Source organism: Rattus norvegicus, chromosome 3 (assembly GCF_021556685.1).
Source record: "Rattus norvegicus strain SHRSP/BbbUtx chromosome 3, alternate assembly SHRSP_T2T, whole genome shotgun sequence".
NCBI classification, from domain to species: domain Eukaryota; kingdom Metazoa; phylum Chordata; class Mammalia; order Rodentia; family Muridae; genus Rattus; species Rattus norvegicus.
Genome location: NC_141536.1, coordinates 14,904,040 through 14,922,658, shown reverse-complemented (window position 1 = coordinate 14,922,658; position 18,619 = coordinate 14,904,040). Strand labels below are relative to the sequence as shown.

Here is an 18,619-nt window from a genome sequence, read left to right as displayed (position 1 = left end):
CTTTTCCAGAGAGCCCAGCCAGGCCTTGCACTCTCTAGGCAAGCACTCTACAGCTGAGCCATGTCCTCAGGTCCCATCTACTAAAGAATAAAATCTAGGCTCCCCTCCGTAGCAGTAACTTATCATCCAAACCAAACTTCTCTCCTCCTTGAGAATCAAGGGGTGCTGTTACTTTGATAGAAAACTAGGACGCAGCTCCCTGACCTCTATGATTCTGTGTGCTGGTGGCATCTTCCTGCCCACTGCACACGCTACCATGCCTACCTCAACCATGCTGTCCCTCCTGCCTCAGCTGCATTGGCTTATTCCTGCCACAGGGCCTTGGCACTTACTTGGGGGAAATCACTCGGAACTGTCCGTCCCCAGATTTTCACAAGGCTTTTTCCTCCCCCCACTTTCTTCAGGGCTCAGTTTAAAGTCACCTCCTCAGAGAAGCCTTCCGTGGCCACCACACCTACAACAGCCCTTCAGCCTTCCTCTCTGCCTCCCACCTGCTTCCGTCCTGCTAGCGTCTCCGATCCCTAACTCCAGCAATCATTTCACTTTTATTTCTCAACTGAAAAGTAACAGAGGGGTTGGGGATTTGGCTCAGTGGTAGAGCGCTTGCCTAGGAAGCGCAAGGTCATGGGTTCGATCCCCAGCCCCGGGGGAAGAAAAGTAACAGAGCCCCGTGTGAGGGTGTGGACCGTCATTTGCCAGTGAACCCCAGTCCCAGAGCAGTGCCAGGCAGAGGAGACTGGAACTGCAGCTTCGTAGAGTACATAAATAGTAAGCCGGCCAGCCAGCAGCCACCATGCAGTCTTTCTTTTATGCTGAACAACTTGTTCCCAGACAATGGCCTCAAGATTTCCCATCTGCAAAATGGGAATGAAATGTATGCTCAAACACAGGAGCCTAATTCTCAAAACAAAAGAATGAATCGAGAGAGAGAGAAAGAGAGAGAGAGAGAGGAAAAAAGGAAGGAAAAGAAGAATCTCCTAGTTCCTGAGGCCGAGACTCCCTGTAGCTACTCCCTCTTCTGACATTCCTTCGTTATTAACTTTCCCTGCAGTCTGCAAAAGCACAGGCTTCCAACGCCTTTTCGGTGCTCCCTGTCCAGTGACACTGTAAGTGAGGTGGAGGAAGGAGGCCCTCCCCTGTCCGCTCTGTCCCCTCTTCCCGGGTGAGGTGTCCCATCCCAACATATCCGGCCATTCATGCCCGGAAATCCTCCCATTGCTGGGAACAAATTGTCAGGGACACACTGGGATCAACCCTGTGCTTCCTCCTGCTTCCTGTCCACTTCCTCTTAGGTTTTGGGGCAGGAATACAGCCCTAAAGATGGGGTGCTGCCCAGCTTACGTAGGTGGTCAGAATCAGGGAGGTTGTCCAAGGCAGAGCCACAGGCCAGGGAACTCCCAACCCCTTCACCTCCCTTGCCAGCCACAGATCTGTCACCCCAGTACACAACAGGACTATGTTCACTGATAACCTATGGACATTACTGGCCTGAGAATACCACAGGCCATCCCCCTTCCTTTCATGGCCCTGAGACACACTCACCAACTGCTAGTAGCCCTGTTAAAATGAAAGCTGGCGTACAGTTTCCCTGTGCCCCACTGTCTGGCAGCAGGGGCCCAGCTTCATCAGCCTGGGAGTCCACGTCCCTAAGAGACTCCTGGGGTTGGCTCCTCATGGCCACGCCCACACGCACCACTACATGGGCTGCTCCAGCCAAGGCCAGATGGTAAGTACCCCCAGCACCAACTCCTAAGGGTCTCTGCTCTGTTTGGTTGGTTTTGTTTTTTGAGACAGGGTCTCTCTGTGTAGCCTTGGATTCCCTGGAACTCACTCTGTAGACCAGGCTGAACTCGAACTCAGGGTTCCATCCACTTCTGCTTACCAAGTGCTGAGATTACAGGCATGGGCCACCATGCCCCACTGGGCTTTGCTTTTTCTGTTCCCTCCATACATCGGCTTACAACAGTGTTGGGAATCTAACAATCATCCGGTGTGTTGTATGTGTCTATGTGTCTATGTCTCTGTGTCTGTGTGTGAGTATCTGTGTGTCTGTGTGGGGGTGTCTGTGTCTGTGGGGGTGTCTGTGTGTCTGTGTGGGGATGTTTTTTGTCTGTGTGTTAGCGTATATGTGTGCCTGTGTCTGTTGGGGTGTTTTTTGTCTGTGTGTTAGTGTGTATGTGTGTCTGAGTGTGTGTGTGTGTGTATGAGTGTGTATCTCTCTGTGTGTGTCTGCCTGTGTGTATGTGCATATGTCTGTGTATTCATGTGTGGGTGTGTGAGCATGTGTCTATGTGTATGTCTGTCTGTGTAGTTGTCTGTGTATCTGTTGGTGTGCATGTGTGTCTGTGTATTCATGTGTGTGTCTCTGTATATGTTTGTATGTGTATGGTATGTGTATATGTATGTGTCTGTGTATTCATGTGTCTGTATTCATCTGTGTGTGTCTGTGTACTCTTGTGTGTGTGTATTCATGTGTATGTCTCTGTGTATGTTTGTATATGTGCATGGTATGTGTGTATGTATGTGTCTGTGAATCCATGTGTCTGTGAATTCATGTGTCTGTGAATTCATGTGTCTGTGTATTCGTGTGTGTGTGTCTCTGTGTATGTCTGTGTATTCATGTGTATGTATCTGTGTGTCTGTGTGTCCGTGTGTGTGTGTCTGCATGTGCATGTGTGTGAATGCAGGCCCATGCATACCACTGTACTCATGTGGAGATCAGAGAATCTCCCACCAAGCTGGGTGTCAATCTTTGACTCGAACCTTGATTGGGGTGGGCTCCCTGTGTTGGCTTCCTACTGCACTCACCATGCCCGCTGGCCAGCAAGCTTCTAAGGACTCTCCTGTCTCTGTCTCCCACCTCCCATTAGGAACAGAGATTGCAGATTCTCCTGCTATGCCTCTGGCTGTTCTGTGGGGACTCGTGTCCCCACACCGATGAAAGAAGTGCTGTAGTGACTGAGCCATCTTCCCAGCTGTAGCACCTCTTATATGACAAGGAGCACTCCACCACTGAGCCACGAACGTCCTCTGGACACGCCTCCTCTCCCTCCTCACCCTTCCTCCATTTCCGGCCTCCATAAACTATTTCCAAAGAACTCCAAGGTCTGCGACCCCTGGCCCTTTGCACCTGACATTCCCTCTGCTGAGCTGTCCTGTGTGCCTGACACCCACGGGCCGGGGGAGCTCCAGCCCAGCCTTCAGCTCTCGAGATCTTTTTAGAACTCGCTCCCTTTCATTGGAATGATCAAACCCAGAAATCAAAGTGCTCTGAGAATTCACTCATTATTTCTTACGCTATATAATACTTAAAAGGCACCTCCCCTGTAATGTTAGTGGTGAAATCAGTTAACAGGCAGCAGTGACGACCGAGCTAAGTCGGGTCCATGTGGCAGTGGTTGGTATTCATTACTTAAATAACCGGTCCTGTAATTGCCTGTATTAACTGATTTGCTCTGATAACCGACACCATGCATTGCATAGATCTGTTTAATTAATTGCATTAATGAGTAGTAATTAGCACCCATTATCCTTTATTTTCCTAATGCGTGTTGGAAGCAGAACCTCACCTTCAGGGACCTCTGGCCTGAACGGGAAGGAAGAGTGAGCTCCCACAAGGATCCTGGAGAAGTGGAGGAGGAGGCTGCCCCACCCCTCTGCCGGGTATGGCTGCCCCCTCTGTCTCCGAGTTTCTTCCTTTGGGCCTCAGGGTCTGGTCATAGGGCCTGAGAAGACAGATGCCCAGTTCCGCCACCTGCTTTCCTGTCTCTGAGGCTTGGCTTCCTCATCTTCTGAGGGAGCATCATGTCTGCCTGGAAGGCCATGATGTTCACGTGAGGGTGAGCGCCAGGTCCCTTTGCCAGGGTGGGCTCCAGCTCCCAATGCCGCTCTCCTGGAGTATTAGAGCTTCTCTTTGCACAGACCCTGTTTCTGTTTTGTTTAGTTTTGTTATGTTTTCAAAATAGAAATCTAGGCTTGTCTCAAACTTGCTGTGTACCCAAAGCTGGCCTTGAACTCCTCACCCTCCTGCTCCCACTTTCTAAGTACTGGGTGGGATTTTAACAGGTGTTTGCTATTATATATGGTTGGCTTGTCTTGAGATTTTGAGACAGAGTCTCCCTCTCTGTAATTCAGGGTGGCCTTGAACTCACAATCCCTCTGGCCATCTTTCTCTAAGTTTTGCTCATCCCTCATGTAGAGTGGCAGTGGGTACCTTCTGCTGGGTGCCTGCAGCTTCAGTGGCCTAAGTGGAGAATTCTGGGGGATGGGGGGAAGAAGCAGGGTCTCTTCTGGGACAGCAATAGCCATGGGAGCTAGAATCTCTGCCAGGAGTCTCTGGGATTAATTCCCTGCCCTGCTGCCCTGCCCCATAGTACAGGCTACCACTGGGCCAGCCACATCCCTGAGTCCTCCTGCTGTGGGGAGCCATTAGTAAAGGTGGCTGGGAGTCTGCCAGAGAGAGCTAAGAGCTGCAGGGAGGCCCTTGGAGAGTGCGGACAGAGCCTCCGCTGACTGTGAGGGCTAACACAGTACAGCAGGGAGAGCCCAGCTGAAGTGGGGCGCCTGGCCCAGGCACAGAGAACAGACGACCGACCGCTGAACCGCTGATGTGGTCTGAGGTCTGTGTCTGTTGTGTCCCTCATATGGAGTGACATCCCTGGAAATGAGGAGCCAATCCCAAGTGGAAACAGAAGGAAGCTTGGGAGGAGAACAGGAGATAAATAGCATTTCACTCAGACAGCATAGAGATAGTACTGGGACCAGGAAATGGTGTGGGAAGCACTTGGGGAAGATCCTTGGGGATTCTGAAAGGCACCTAAACAGGAAGCAGAAAGTTGTGACCCTGAATGAGACCCATTCATTCCACAGGACTCAGTTTCCCCTTCTATAGCATGAGCAACTGCCATGCATTGGACGTCACTGGTCCACATCCAGGTCTTCTGGCTGACATCCTATCTAGTCTTCACCATCAGGAGAAATTGAGGCTCAGAGGGACCCATGCCTGGTTGGCGCCCCCCCTCCACACAGGTCCAGCAACCTGAAAAAAACGGTCCCCTGAGGGTTGAAAGCAATGTCATTTGAGTGGGAGGTCAGTGTGGGGAACAGCTCATCTTTCCTAAGATAGGTTCCCACAGCCCAAGGCATCTTGGGGTCTCTCGGACTGTGAGAAAGTCTCCACAGGAAATGAGAGCCAGGAGCAGCTGGGCCCCTTCAGAAGACATGGACCAGCCGCCCTGAGCCCAGGGAGGCTGTGGATGCTGGGCCCACAGCGACTCCCCCCTCCACGGGTAATCGGGTAATAGCTACCAGATGCCCGGCAGCTAACGTCACTCTTCAGGGCCAAGAGGGTCGTGGGACTCTGGGGAGACTTGGAAATTCTTGAACCAGAATCAACATTCCAAAAGGAAATCAGGAAGGGGAGGGGGTGTCCTGGCCTGTTTGCAGTGCCCGGCACTGGGGCTGGGACAATATAGGGTGCCCTACCTCTCTTTTAGGATGTCATTTATCCCCAACCTCAGTGTCCTTCTAAGCAGCCTTCTTGGGCTGTCTGGGAGGATGGCAAAGGACATTCAACATTAGGTATTACAGAGCAGGACAGAGCTAAGTTCAGATCCCAGCAGATGGGCCCAACCTCCTGGCTACGTGAGGCTGAGGACAAAAGGCTGGACACAGGCAGGAGACACTCAGTGGGTAGAGTGCTTGCTTAGCATGCAGGGGGTCCTAGGTTCCATCTAGGGCACCCCATAATACCAGGTATGGTGGTGTACACCCAAAATCCCAACACTTGAGAGGTAGATACAGGAAGGTCAGATGGTCATGATCACCCAAGGCCAGCTTGGGCTATATAAGCCCGACTCAAAAAATAACAACAAAAAGTTTTACCATACCTGCAAGGAAAAAGACTCTCCTGAACAAGACTGAGTGGGGCCCGGACCTATTTGCTCTCTGCTTTCTCCTCCCATCCTCTGTTCCAGACTTTCTGATCTCTGCTGATGAGCAAATCGACTGAAGATGCTCCCAGCCTGAGCTGGGAAGTCCTGAGACTTCATATGGGCCGTTCTCACACTTTGGCTCACTTTCCCCAGACAGCAAATGTATTTGCTCCTTCTTTCTTTATCCAATTATCTTCCCTTTCTAACTGGCTTGGTTTGGTTTCAGTTTTTTTGAGATGGGAGTTTCTGTCCTGGCTATCCTGGGACTCAAATTTAGAGATCCGCCTGCCTCTGCCTCTGGGGTGCTGGGATTGAAGGTGCCGCTCCTTTCTAACCTTCCTAAAGTTGCCTCACTAACCCCTTACCCCAAGACCAGTCTCCGCACTTGATTGTAAATCTGCTTGATCTTCTCTTCATGCTCCTGTAACTCATCAATCTGGTTTGCCGTCTGACCCCTCTGCCTCTGGGATGAGGTCTCTATTAGATTCAACCTTCTGTGCTCAGAGCCTAGGACAAATATGAAGCCTGGTATGGCCTTAGGGAGTAATAAAACGAATGGTAGGCTGGTGAATTAGCCCAGAGAGTGAAGAGCTTGTGCTTTGATTGATTTGAGTATGGTCCTTGGATCCCACACACAGAAGAGAGCCACAAAGTTGGCTCTGGTCTCCACATAGACACATATTCTGACAGAGCCTACGCCAATGTAATAATAAGTACAAGTTTTAAAATGTATAAAAAAATTAAAATGAATGACGTGCTAACTCAGCTTAAATGGTGTGACCCTAAGTGTGCTCTTCTGTGAAGGAAGCCCCAATACCAGGGCACTGTGGAAAGCCACTTGAAATAGTGGTAGAAAAAGTCTTTGAGATTTTCTTTGAGAGAGGGACGGATGGCCTGGTAGTTAAAATTTGAGCAAAGAGTTACTCAGGCCTGAGGGCCTGAACTTGGTTTCTCACAAATGTCCAATGTCCCCAGGACAGTCTACTCTATAATCCCAGAAGAGTCCTCCCTATAACCCCAGGAGAGTCCTCCCCTTTAGCCTTGGCCTAACCACTGGGGAACTGGAGCAACAGAGTCACTCACTTTCAGGGCTGATGGGCGCTTGACAGCTGGTAAGTGACCCTGGTTGACACTTCTGTGTGGGTAGGTGAGGTATGTGGGGTCATCTCCAGGCCTGGCCTCCTCTTCTGTGACACTGACTTGGGGGTGAGGGGAGTTCTCTGGACCCTGCTATCTCACTCCCACACCACCACCACCACCACCCGGGCAGAGGGCTGTGTTTCTTGGGCAAAGGACGCAGGCTAGGCTGCTGTGCTCCACTTGGCCAGTTGAAGGCCGGCCCCTCCTGTATCCTTCTGCCTCATCCCCCATGATCTCAGTAGAGACAGGGCACCAGGAAATCCCTGCAGCCTCACCTCTTCCCCTTCCTTCCTCCTGCTCCAGGTGCACCCTGCCTTCCCAGGGTGGGGGAGGGACACCATCTCCCCACCCTGGGCTACTCTGACATCCACTAGAATGGCATCCACTAGAACGGACACTCAGGAAGGCGGGTCCTTTCCTGCTCACTGGCACTCTCAGCTAGCCTTCTGCCTAAACTGGATGGCTACTCAGACAGCATCTGAGACCCCTGTGGGCTCCTGGAGACCCAGAGGCCTAGCATGGGACAGAGTTAGCCTGATAGCTCCATTGCTCTCCTGACTCCAAGGGACTCCTGTGACAAAACCCCAATAGTCCCTGGAGGTTGGGGCTGGGGTGGAGACACTGGGTCCTAGAGCAGAACAGGCCTTGATCTGGCCTGCTGAACCCACCCCAGAACTCTCAAACAGTCCAGGAGATGGGAGGTAGAGAATCTCAACTGTTTCTCTTGGTCGGGTCCAGGCAGCATCGCCGGGACAAGCCTCCGCCATAACAGCTTGGGCTGAGTGTCAGACTAGACATTTGAAAGGCTTCTCAAGACCTTTCCTCAGAGGCCCTGCCCCTGCCCAAGGGAAAGATGTTCTAGAGCATGATAGCATAAGCCTAGGAGGTAGAGTCAAATTCCTACTTTGACTTCCACTAACTGGGTCAAACAGACAAGCAGACTTTTCTACCTTTACAAAATGGGTTCTCTCTCCAGGATCTGTCAGAAGGTTCGCAGAGAGATCCTGGGTGTGTGCAGAGACAAGGCAGGGAACAGTCACAGCTGAAGGAAAATTCCAGAAGTTGCCAGGTGTGGAGGCTCAGGTCTGTAATCCCTGAACTTTCGGGTGGATGCAGAATGATCAAGAGTTTGAGCACAGCTAGGCATGATGGCCCTGCTCACCTTTCATCCCCGCACCTGGGAGGCAGGCCGATTTCTTTGGGTTCAAGAACAGTCTAGTGAGTTCCAGGACAACAAGGCTAATAGAGAGACCCTATTACACAATACACACACACACACAAGTTTGAGCACAGCCTGTGTTACATGAGACCCTGCCTCACTCAGTAAGTAAAAAGAAAGAAAAATCCCAGATGTTAAACCCATAATAGTGTGTGTCCGCTGCTTCAGGGACCAGCATCTCCCCACTGGTTCACTCTTGATGTCCGCTTGCCCTCCCTAGAGCCAGTTTGGTCACTCACCTTCGGGCCCCCAGCGCAGAGCACCTTCGGCCCACTGCAGTCATGACTCCTGGTGTTCACAACCTGAAGCCCAGGATCCGGCTCGGTCTAACAACACTCCCGCTAAGACTCGGGCTGGGAGCTACACAGCTCAGAGTAGAACCCTAGGGGCAGGGCCAGACCTGAAGACCACGCCCTAGACATGCCTCCCGTCCGTAGGATCCAAAGTAAAACAAACCGTCCTCGAACTTGCTCCTCTCTAGCTCCTCCTCCCCTCCCTGTCAGTCACTATCTGGGCTGGAGAAGGACGCGCCCCCATCCGAACACAACCCCTGCCACTCCCTGCTGCGCTCCAGAGAACCAATCAGTGTCTCTGAGTGGGAGGAGCCAAGCTACTTGGGAACTCTCAGACCTGGGGAAAGGAACCTCACAGGCTCGGGGATATGGCCCTCTTGCATTAATAAGATCCTTAATTGCAGAATGAAGTCGAATTTTGGAAAGGGTAGCTGGAAAAGGCAGCCGGAGACAGCGAGAGATGGTGGGAAAAGCTTTAATTTTATTAATTATGAAAATAGAATTTCCCAAGCCAGGAGATGGTGTTTTGGGGGAGGCAGGTGCACATGCCACCACATACCAGTCGTCTTCCTTCACCATGTGGATACTGGGGATCAAACTTACACTACCACTTGGCAGCATATGTCTTTACCAACTGAGCCATCTTGCAGGCCCGCAATGTATTTATATCTATCTATGCATGAACTCAACTTATGGGGTCCAATAAGCAAATTCCTTGATAAGTGGCTTTCTAGACAAGGCATCAGCCACGTCGGCCCCCAGAACCAAAGACGCTGAGTGCTTGCTGGAGTGTGTACTGGTCTCTGAGTCAGCTGGGTCTCAGTTCCAACACAGCTTGGTTACTAGCAGGATGGATGTTGAACCTGGCCGGGGCAGTTGAAACCAGCTTCCTTAACCTGTTTCCTCCTCTGCTGTAGAAACAGTTTATCTCTAGCTAGTTTTCTTTTGAGAATTAGTTACAAATGTTTCCAGAGAGTGCCTAGTTTGTGGAAAGCTCTTGGGTGTTCCTTCTCCCACGCTGTTTATCTCCCATCTTTCCTTCCATGTTTTCCAGGGTGGCTGGGGACGCCATATAAAGCCAAGAATCACCCTGAACTGCAAATCCTCTGTCTTGAGGCTCCTGAGTGCCACCATACCAAGTTATGTGGTGACAAAAACTGTGCTGGATATGTCAGCTTTACACAAGCTAAAGCATCTGAGAGGAGAGAGCCTCTATTAAGCAAACGCTTCCATAAGATTTGGCTGTAAGTCAGATGGTGGTGGCACATGCCTTTAATCCCAGTAACTAGGAGGCAGAGGCAGGAGGATCTCTGTGAGTTCCAGGACAGCCAGGTCTACTGGGTAAGCGATTTCCAGGACTGCCAAGGCTACCCAGAGAAACCTTGTCTCCAAAAAACAAAACCAAACAAAACAAATTGGGGCTGCAGGCAAGCCTGTGGGGGCTTTTCTTAATTAATGATTGATGGGAGAGGGCCCAGCTCATTGTGGGTGGTGCCTGCCCTTGGTGGTCCTGGGTTCTATAAACTGGCTGAGCAAGGCATGAGAAACAAACTAGTAAGCAGCACCCTCCATGGCCTCTGCATCAGCTCCTGCCTCCATGTTCCAGCCCTGTTTGAATTCCCATCCTGACTTCCTTTCAATGATCAACAGTGATGTGCAAATGTGAGCCAAATAAACCCTTTCCTCCTCACACTGCTCTTTGGTCATGGTGTTTCACTGCAGCAACAGAAACCCTGACTAAGGCAGAGATCAAACCCAGGGCTTCCTGTGTAAGCACTCAGCAAGCACGCTACCAACTGATCTACATACCTAGCTCGCTCTCTCACTTTATTTCCTTTATTTTATTTCCTGTTTTGAGACGGGGTTTCATTCTGTAGCTCAGGCTGACCTAAAACTCATAGCAATCCCCCAGCCTCGGCTGCCTTCAGGCTGGGACCACAAGATGTACCACTCCATACACCCTAGCCTTTTATTTTCAGCCCAGATGTGTGTGCCCTGTTGGCACTTACCTTTCTGGGTACGCATCCCCAGGGATTTGCTTCTCCGCTGTGTCTACTGTGAGGCCCGCGAGTTTCCTCATAGGGTCCACTTCTACTGCTGAAGGTGTGGTGTCCTCCAGTGGGGTTTCAGTTCCCTTCTCCGCCTCCTTGGCTGCCTCGAAGTCTGGTGGCTCTGGCAGCCCTCGAGACACCAGGTGGGATTCTCGGCTGACTTCCTGGGCCTTCTGGACAGCCTTTTGTTTCTGAGCCTTCTTGATGTTAGGGCGGGGCATGGTGCCCATGTGGCTGTACATGTCACTGGAACGTGCATAGGCAGGAGGACTCTTTGGGAGTGTCACCAAGTCATCCTGTGTGGCTTCAAAGGTGTCAGGCTCCGGACAGGACCGGATGCTAGGGGAGGCTGAAGACCGTCTCAGAGAAAAGGACCGAGGGAGATTGGAAAGGCTCCCGAGGCCCTTGAACTTGAAGAACTCTGGCAAGGGAGGAGGAGAGGAAAAGAGTTAATCACTGAGTTGGCAGAAATGGAGTGACAGTGAGGGTACAAAGGTTCAGGACACCAGAGGTGACTTCTCCTCACTGTTTTCTTTCTCTAAGTTGTTTTTTAAATTCTTTGTGTGTGTGTGTGTGTGTGTGTGTGTGTGTGTGCAGGGTACATGCATCATGAGTGTGGGTACCCTTGGAAGCCAGAAGAGGGCATCGAATCCCCTGGAGCTGGAGTTACAAGTTGTGAGCTGCTATTCAAAGTGGGTGCCGGAGAGGGAACCCTTGTGCAAGAGGAGCAAAGGCTCGAACCTGCTGAGCTATCCCTCCACACCCCCTACTCATTCCTACCCTCCCAGAAGTGCAGTGGCATGCAGCTTTGCAATTCACAGCCCTGAACCCAAGCCCTTCTTCCACCTTCTAGCTGTGTGACCTTGGGCAAGTCATTAGACGTCTCTGAGCTCCTTCGCCCACATCAGTAACAAAAGGATCCACCCTATAAGCAGCAAGAGGATTGAAGAAAAGTTAGGTAAATAAAGGGGTAAGGAGGTGACTCTGAAAAATGCCAGCCACACAAGTGAGTGGGTGTGGTGTGTGTGTATGTGAGTGTGTATGGTGTGTGTGAGTGTGTTATATGGTGTGAGTGTGAGTGTGTTTGGTGTGTGTGATGTGATGTGAGTTCGAATCCCTAGAACCCATGTAGAAGTTGGGCACAGTGGTACATGCCTTTCGTCCCAGCGCTCATGAAGCAGACACAGGTGGATCTCTGTGAGCTCAAGGCCAGCCTGATCTACATGATGAATCCCACAACAAGAATTACATACAGAGGCCAAGTCCCTGCCCGCCCCCAAAATAACAAAAAGAGGAAGGAGTTGGAGATGTGATTCAGCAGGTTAAGAGGGCTCACTGCTGCCTGAGAAGACTGGAGTTCAGATCTCAGCACCTCCATTAGTTGAATCCCCCCAGCTCCAAAGGATCCAATATCCAATGCCCATTTCCGACCTCTGCAAACATCCCCCCGCCCCGTGAGTATGAGTGTGTGTGTGTGTGTGTGTTCATACACGTGCACGTGCACACACGTAAATCTTTACAAAATTAAAGGCTGAGGCTCGAGAGCTGACTTAGCAGTTAGAGGACAATGCTCTTCCAAGGACCCAGATTCACTTTCCAGCACCCACATGGTGACTCACAACCATCTGCAACTCCACTTCCAAGGGAAACAGTGCCCTCTTCTGGCCTCTGGCATCCACGGGGACTATACACATGTGTAGTGCAGACAAACATGAAGACAAACAGACAGACATAACTTGTTTTTGAGATAGGATCTCCCCACAAAGCCCTAGCGGTCCTAGAACTCACTATGTAAACCAAGTTGGCCTCAAACTCACAGAGATCTGCCTGCCTCTGGCTCCCAAGTTCTGGGATTACAGGTGTATACAGGTACCCCCAGCGATGTATTTTTTTAAAAATACAAATTTTAAAGAAATCTGTTTTATAAGTAAGATGGCAAGGGATCAAAGAAGATACCTGATGTTGTACCTGATCATACACATGCATACATGCATGAACATGAAAAGAGACATGAACACACACACAAACCTTGTAAATAAATGCTTTGTGTGCTGCCTGCTGTATAAAATATCCTCGAAAAGAGGTAGCAAAAAAAAAAAAAAAGATGACAATGATGACCCAAAATGCCTCCCTCTTGTCAAACAGTGTGAATTCTTAGAATATGCAAACATCCCACTTTCCTTACAAGGAAATTGATATTTTGAGATGTAAAATGAACGGTCTGAGCTCCCACAGCTTACCCCAAAGCCTAGATGTCTGCCTGTGTGTGTGTGTGTGTGTGTGTGTGTGTGTGTGTGTGTGTGTGTGTGAATATGTATGGTGTGTGGTGTGTGTATATGTCTGTATGTGTGAATGTATGTATGTGGTGTGTATAAGTATATGAGATGTGGGGGTGTGTGTGGTGTATGTTGTATGTGTGAGTGTATGAGGAGTGTAAACGTGTATTGTATATGTGTGTAAGTGTATATGTGAATGTGTATAGTGTGTGAGTACGCATAATATGCATATGTATGTTGTATGAATATGAGTGTGAATGGTGTGTATATGAGTGTGTATGGTGTGTGTATAAGTATATATGTGTGTATATGGTATTGTGTATATGAGTATGTATGGTATGTGTGTATGAATGTGTATGGCATGTATGGTATGTGTGTGTAGGTGTGTATTGTGTGTGAGTGTGTATGGTATATGTGGTATGTGTGTATGTGAGTGTTTATGGTGTGTGTGTGTATGGGGTGTGTGATGTGTTTGAGTATGTTGTATAGTGTGTGTGTGTGATGTGATGTGTGTGTATGTGAGTATGTATATGGTGTGTATATGTGAGTATGTATGGTGCGTATGGTGTGTGTGTGTGGTATGTGTGTTTATGTGAGCATGTATGGTGCATATGGTGTGTGTGTATGAATGTGTGTGTGGTGTGTGCGTATGTGAGTGTATATGGTTTGAATGGTGTATGTATGGTGTGTGGTGTGAGTGTGTGAGTGTGTATATGGTATGTGTGTTGTGTGAGTGTGTTGTATGGTATGTGTGTGAGTATGCATGGTATGTATGGTGTGTGTGATGTGTGTATATGTGAATGTGTGTACAGTGTGTGTGATGTGATATGTATGTATGTGAGTTGTGTATGGTGTGTATGTATATCTGTATATGTGTGTATGTTGTGTATGTTGTGTGTATGGTGTATGGTGTGTGTATATGTTGTGTGTATGAGTGTGTATGGTGTGTATGTTGTGTGTATGAGTGTGTATGGGGTGTATGTTGTATGTATGGTGTGTATGGTGTGTGAATGTGTATGGTATATGTGAGTGTGTGCATGGTATGTGTGATGTGATGTGTATGTGTGTGTGTGTGAGAGTATATATGGTGTGCATAGTGTGTGTGTGTGTGTGTGTGTGTGTGTGTGTGTGTAAAGAATAGTGTCCAGGCAACCTCTGGCACCGGGGTTGAACAGAGATGGATAAGGCTGTGTACCTGAGGACTGCTGGCCCCTGTCTGTGGGTGTTTTTCTCCTCCCTGTGAGCTGAACCCGTGTTAGAAACTCCTGTGATACCATCTCCCAGTAGGGACGGAAGTATATCTCTTTGCTCACTCCTCCCTGCGCCCCCTAAAGCTGTGGGGCTGTCCCTTCTCTGACTTCCGTAGGGCCTCCACAATACTTGAGCAAAAGGAGAAAACCCTGGCATTTGTACTTCTCCAGCCTGTTCTGCACCCTCAGGTGCCCACGCCCCTGATGGAATACGTGCTGCATGCTCACACCTGACAAGGACAGACTCTGGGGCCCAGAGAGGGGAAGGGGTCTGCCTACCACCCCACACCAGAACCTCTCAGAGCCTGGGTGGAAACCTGGGACTCTGCACTTCAGGATTCATCCCTGTCCAATCCCCCAGCCCCATCCCGGACAGTGCTGGCTACCGCCCTTCTTCTAGACAGGTTGGCCTGGGACAGAGATCTCTGTTTAGCAGAAGGGTCACTGACTGCTTCCTTTCCCCATGTTACAATTTTTGTTTGCTTGCTTTGTATGTTTGTATGTGACAGTGTCTCACTCTAACCTGCTTTGGTCTGCTCATGAGCCTCTCCTGCTTCTGACTTCTGAATGCTAGGATTACAGATGTATGTGCCTCCATTTACACACACACACACACACACACGAGAGAGAGAGAGAGAGAGAGAGAGAGAGAGAGAGAGAGAGAGAGAGAGGGAGGGAGAGGGGAGGTGGTGGCTGGAAGATCAGAGGAATTAGAGACAGACGTTTGGGACCCAAAATGGATTGACCTGGAGAAAGAAATAGCAACGGGTGGGTGTAGCTCATCCAAGAACCTGGTACATGTCACTCCTAGCCTCACTACTGGTGGGAACACACCACGGTATCCACCTCCTCACATCCACTCGCTCCCTAGAGATCTCCCTGAGATCTGGTGTTGAGCTGGGTTCCGATCAACATGGGGTGCTTGGGGGGGGTCTCTCCATGCACAGCCTCATGGTTAGAGAGAGGCCAGGATGATACAGAAGATAGAAGGGCTGGCTGTAGTAAGAGGGAAGTAAGGGTGGGGCAGGGAGAGGGAAAGATAGAAATGGAAAGACACACAGAGATGGAGAGGTGCGCGGGGCCACAGCATGGGTAGGCAGGAACACCGTGGAGAGAGACAGAGATGGACAGAAAGAGAAAGAGAAAGAAGACAGCGGTGAGCAGCAGATGCAGAGAGGCCAAGCTGGACAGAGGGACAGTGGACGGTCTGTACTCACTGAACTTTTTGCCTGTTTTCTTGGGCATTTCTGTCATCTTGGCAAGTTGTGCAAAGTCCCTGGTTTGCTAGCATGTGGCTGTTCCAGGCTCAAGGCATCGGGGCTGACCAGCCTCCTCGGCTCCCCTTCCCCTTTCTCTTGCCCTCTCACTGGCTTCCTCTGTGTATTTTTAAACTATCGAAACTCCCACAGCCCCACCCTCCCACCCTCTTCACAGGGGGCGGGGGCTGGGGCCTCCCCAGTCCAGCCCCTGAGGGCCTCCTCAGCCGGCAGCAGGGGCAGGGGGCACACCACAAAACCATGGGACCTGGAAGGCCTGAGGAACAAACCACAGGCTTTGGGAACGGAGCCCACTAGGCTGGGGGCCACTGGGGACCTGCCAACAACTGTCAGGGGCCTGGCCCACAGGATGGGAAGTCAGAGACAGACCCATGTTTAGGGTAGTTTATTCTAAGCCTCGGTACCCAGGAGATGGAGTGGCAATAATCAAGACAAGAATGCGGTGGGCAGGGCTGGAGAGATGGCTCAGCGGTTAAGAGCACCCGACTACTCTTCCAGAGGTCCTGAGTTCAATTCCCAGCAACCACATGGTGGCTCACAGCCATCTGTAATGAGGTCTGATGCCCTCCTCTGGTGTGTCTGAAGACAGTTATGGTGTACTCATATATAATAAATAAATCTTTAAAAAAAAAAAAAGGAGAACGTTTGAGGCTGCTAGTCTGGGCTACATGAGGCCCTGTCTCAAAAAAACAAAAGTGGAGCAAAAACAAAACAAAACAAAAAAAAATGCGGTGGGCAGGCCTGTGGGCTTAGACCACTCCCGCCCAATTCAACCTTTGATTGGCTACTTTGTCACTGTGTGATTACGGACCGGAAGATTCACCTGCACAAGCCTCAGTTTCCTTTTGGTGAGCAGGATACGCGAACCTCACAGTGGCCAGAATACCAGACAGAGCCAGGTGTAAAGTCAGTCCCTGCTTAGCATGATTGTCCTTGTTTGAGTCTGCAAAGGCATGTGAGGACAGGTCTTCTACATCCTTCGGGCAGAGATAGGGAAACTGAGGCACAGAGGAGCAAGGGGATTTCCCCAGGTCACAGAGTTGGTGGCACACACTGGGGGTTACAAGTTGTCTGTCCAGTAATAATCAGGTTGGTGTTCTGCAAACACAAACGTGTGTGCGTGTGTGCATGTGTGCGTGGTATGTGCGTGGTGTGTGTGTGTGTGCACGTGTGTGCGCATGCATGTGTGTGTGTGTTTGAGTTCTGTGTCCACACAGAACAAATATAAGGAAATGAAACCTCATGTACACCTGTAGTTGGGGGCGGGGCGGAGTGTTAGTAACACTTGTTGGGTCTGGAGGGCCACAGGTCAAATCTAGTTCTGAATGCCACCACCTCTGCAGCTGCAGTGACCAAATCTCTACAACAGAGACAGCACAAGACACACAGCCATCTTCCCAAGGCTCTGCTTCTCTCCTTTCTCTCTACCACTGAGCCACAACCCCAGCAGCCCAGAGTGGACACTTTTATGTTGTTTTGACATAAAAATCGGACGTAGCCCAGGCTGACCTCTAATTTGAGATCTTCCCACCTTAGCCTCCAAGTACCGAGGTTACATGTGTAAGGACAGACCACGGTCCCATAGCTGGTGATCCGGTCTGTGGGAGATGCAGTCCAAGACACATGTGTCCTGTGCTGCGTCCTCCATCAAAGTCTTGTCCCCAAAGTCAGGTCATTTGGATACTGCTGCTCTGACAGCCAAGCCCTGGGAGCTGGTTTCCAGACCTTCTGTGTCCCAACCTCCTGTCCAGGTAAAGTTGTCAGTAGACAAGTCAGACTGATTCTTTTGGTGCAGTGAAGACAACCCCAAAGTCACGAGAGAGAAAGAGACCCAGTCCTGTCAGGTCATGGCAGCAGGGTCCTGCTTCTGTAGGCCTGCAAGGACCGTTGCTTAATGGCCAAGGAGGAAGTTAGTTACTTTTCTGTGACAAAACACCATGACCAAGGCAAGTTATAAACATTTATTGGGACATGTGATTCCAGAGCAGACTCCTGGGGTGGTACCCCCTTTTCCTCTCCAGGTATTGTCAAAAGATAGCGGGAAGGAGCCTAGATAGAGCCTAGAAAGAGCTGAGGGTCTCAGGGAAAGGCAAAAGTGTAGAGCCCTGGCTTCTCTCCTGGGCGACAGTTACAATGTGAATTGGACTGATGACCTAGGCTGTGGTATCAGCTGACCAGACCAGTGCTGACTTTCTAGCCAGACCAGCTCCCCAACTGCTGTGTATTGTGCTTCTCTGGGCTTCAGTTTCCCTACTTCATAGCAGTCCTGGCTCTGGGGCTGAAGCATGGCCACATGGGCAAGGAGTACAGTGGCCAGGCCAGCCCGACTATGGTGGGTAGGCAGGCACATGCTCTTTGAGACCTGGGAAGCTGAATCTCAGAGTGTCTGTTGCTATGGCACCGACGCCTCGTCAGGGCCAGGCTTGCTGTTGGCCCAGGCGCCAGGATAGTTGCTGGTGTCCCTTGGAGGATGAATGGTACTCAGTGTGGTGAGGAGGCTGTGCTCAGAGCCCCCTTTGTGCTGCTTTAAGTGGCCGTTGGAAGTGCGGTCAGGGAGACCTGCTGGCTCGCGGCTGTCCTACAGTCCCTCCACAGCCGGTGCTGGAAGTCCACCCAGTCAGCCCGCTGCTGTAGCCCTGACCACCTACCTAGTGCTTTCCCTCCTCCAGAGTAAGGGCTTATGCCTAGGCTTGACCTGCACTCCAGGCCACACGTGCCTCCCTCTAGTCCCTTAGCCTTTTGATTCCTACCAGTCCTTTCAGTGCAGCATTGAGTAACGAAATGCCCCCCCAAAAAAAAATAAAAGGAAAGAAAAGAACAGAAAAAAAAAGGTGTGGGGTGTGATGGTTCACACCTTTAATCCCAGCACACAGGAAGCAGAGGTAAGAGGATCTCTGTGAGTTTGAGGCCGGCCTGGTCTACAGAGTGAGTTCCAGGACAGCCAGGGCTACACAGAGAAACCCTGTCTCAGAAAAGCAAAACCAAACTTCAATTCCAGCTCCACAGTTCTTTGGCTGTGGCCCCAGCCTGGTTACTGAGTCTGTTTCTTCTTTGGTCACCTGGATCCAGTCACAGAAGGTTTTTTGTTTTTTGTTTTTTGTTTTTTCGGAGCTGGGGACCAAACCCAGGGCCTTGCACTTGCTAGGCAAGCGCTCTACCACTGAGCTAAATCCCCAACCC

The 18,619-nt window shown here is 50.4% G+C and overlaps 1 protein-coding gene and 1 long non-coding RNA gene across 6 annotated transcripts in view; one reads left to right on the top strand and one right to left on the bottom strand.

Moving 5' to 3' along the window:
• Sh2d3c (SH2 domain containing 3C) overlaps positions 1 to 15,519 on the bottom strand; it is a 35,806-nt gene extending 20,287 nt beyond the window's left edge. For 3 of the 5 annotated variants that reach the window (XM_087652987.1, XM_087652986.1, XM_087652990.1), the window contains exon 1: positions 8,532 to 8,642. Coding sequence is in view for 2 of the 5 variants with exons in the window: in XM_087652986.1 (XP_087509112.1) it covers positions 8,532 to 8,575 (44 nt within the window). In the remaining 3 variants the exon portion in view is untranslated. 5 annotated transcript variants of the gene reach the window in all.
• On the top strand, positions 1,421 to 10,276 carry LOC147995424 (uncharacterized). The gene is made up of 4 exons (XR_015684250.1): positions 1,421 to 1,726; positions 2,871 to 3,105; positions 3,562 to 3,663; positions 9,640 to 10,276. It is a non-coding gene; the product is annotated as an uncharacterized LOC147995424 (long non-coding RNA).
• Positions 15,520 to 18,619: the final 3,100 nt, after the last annotated feature.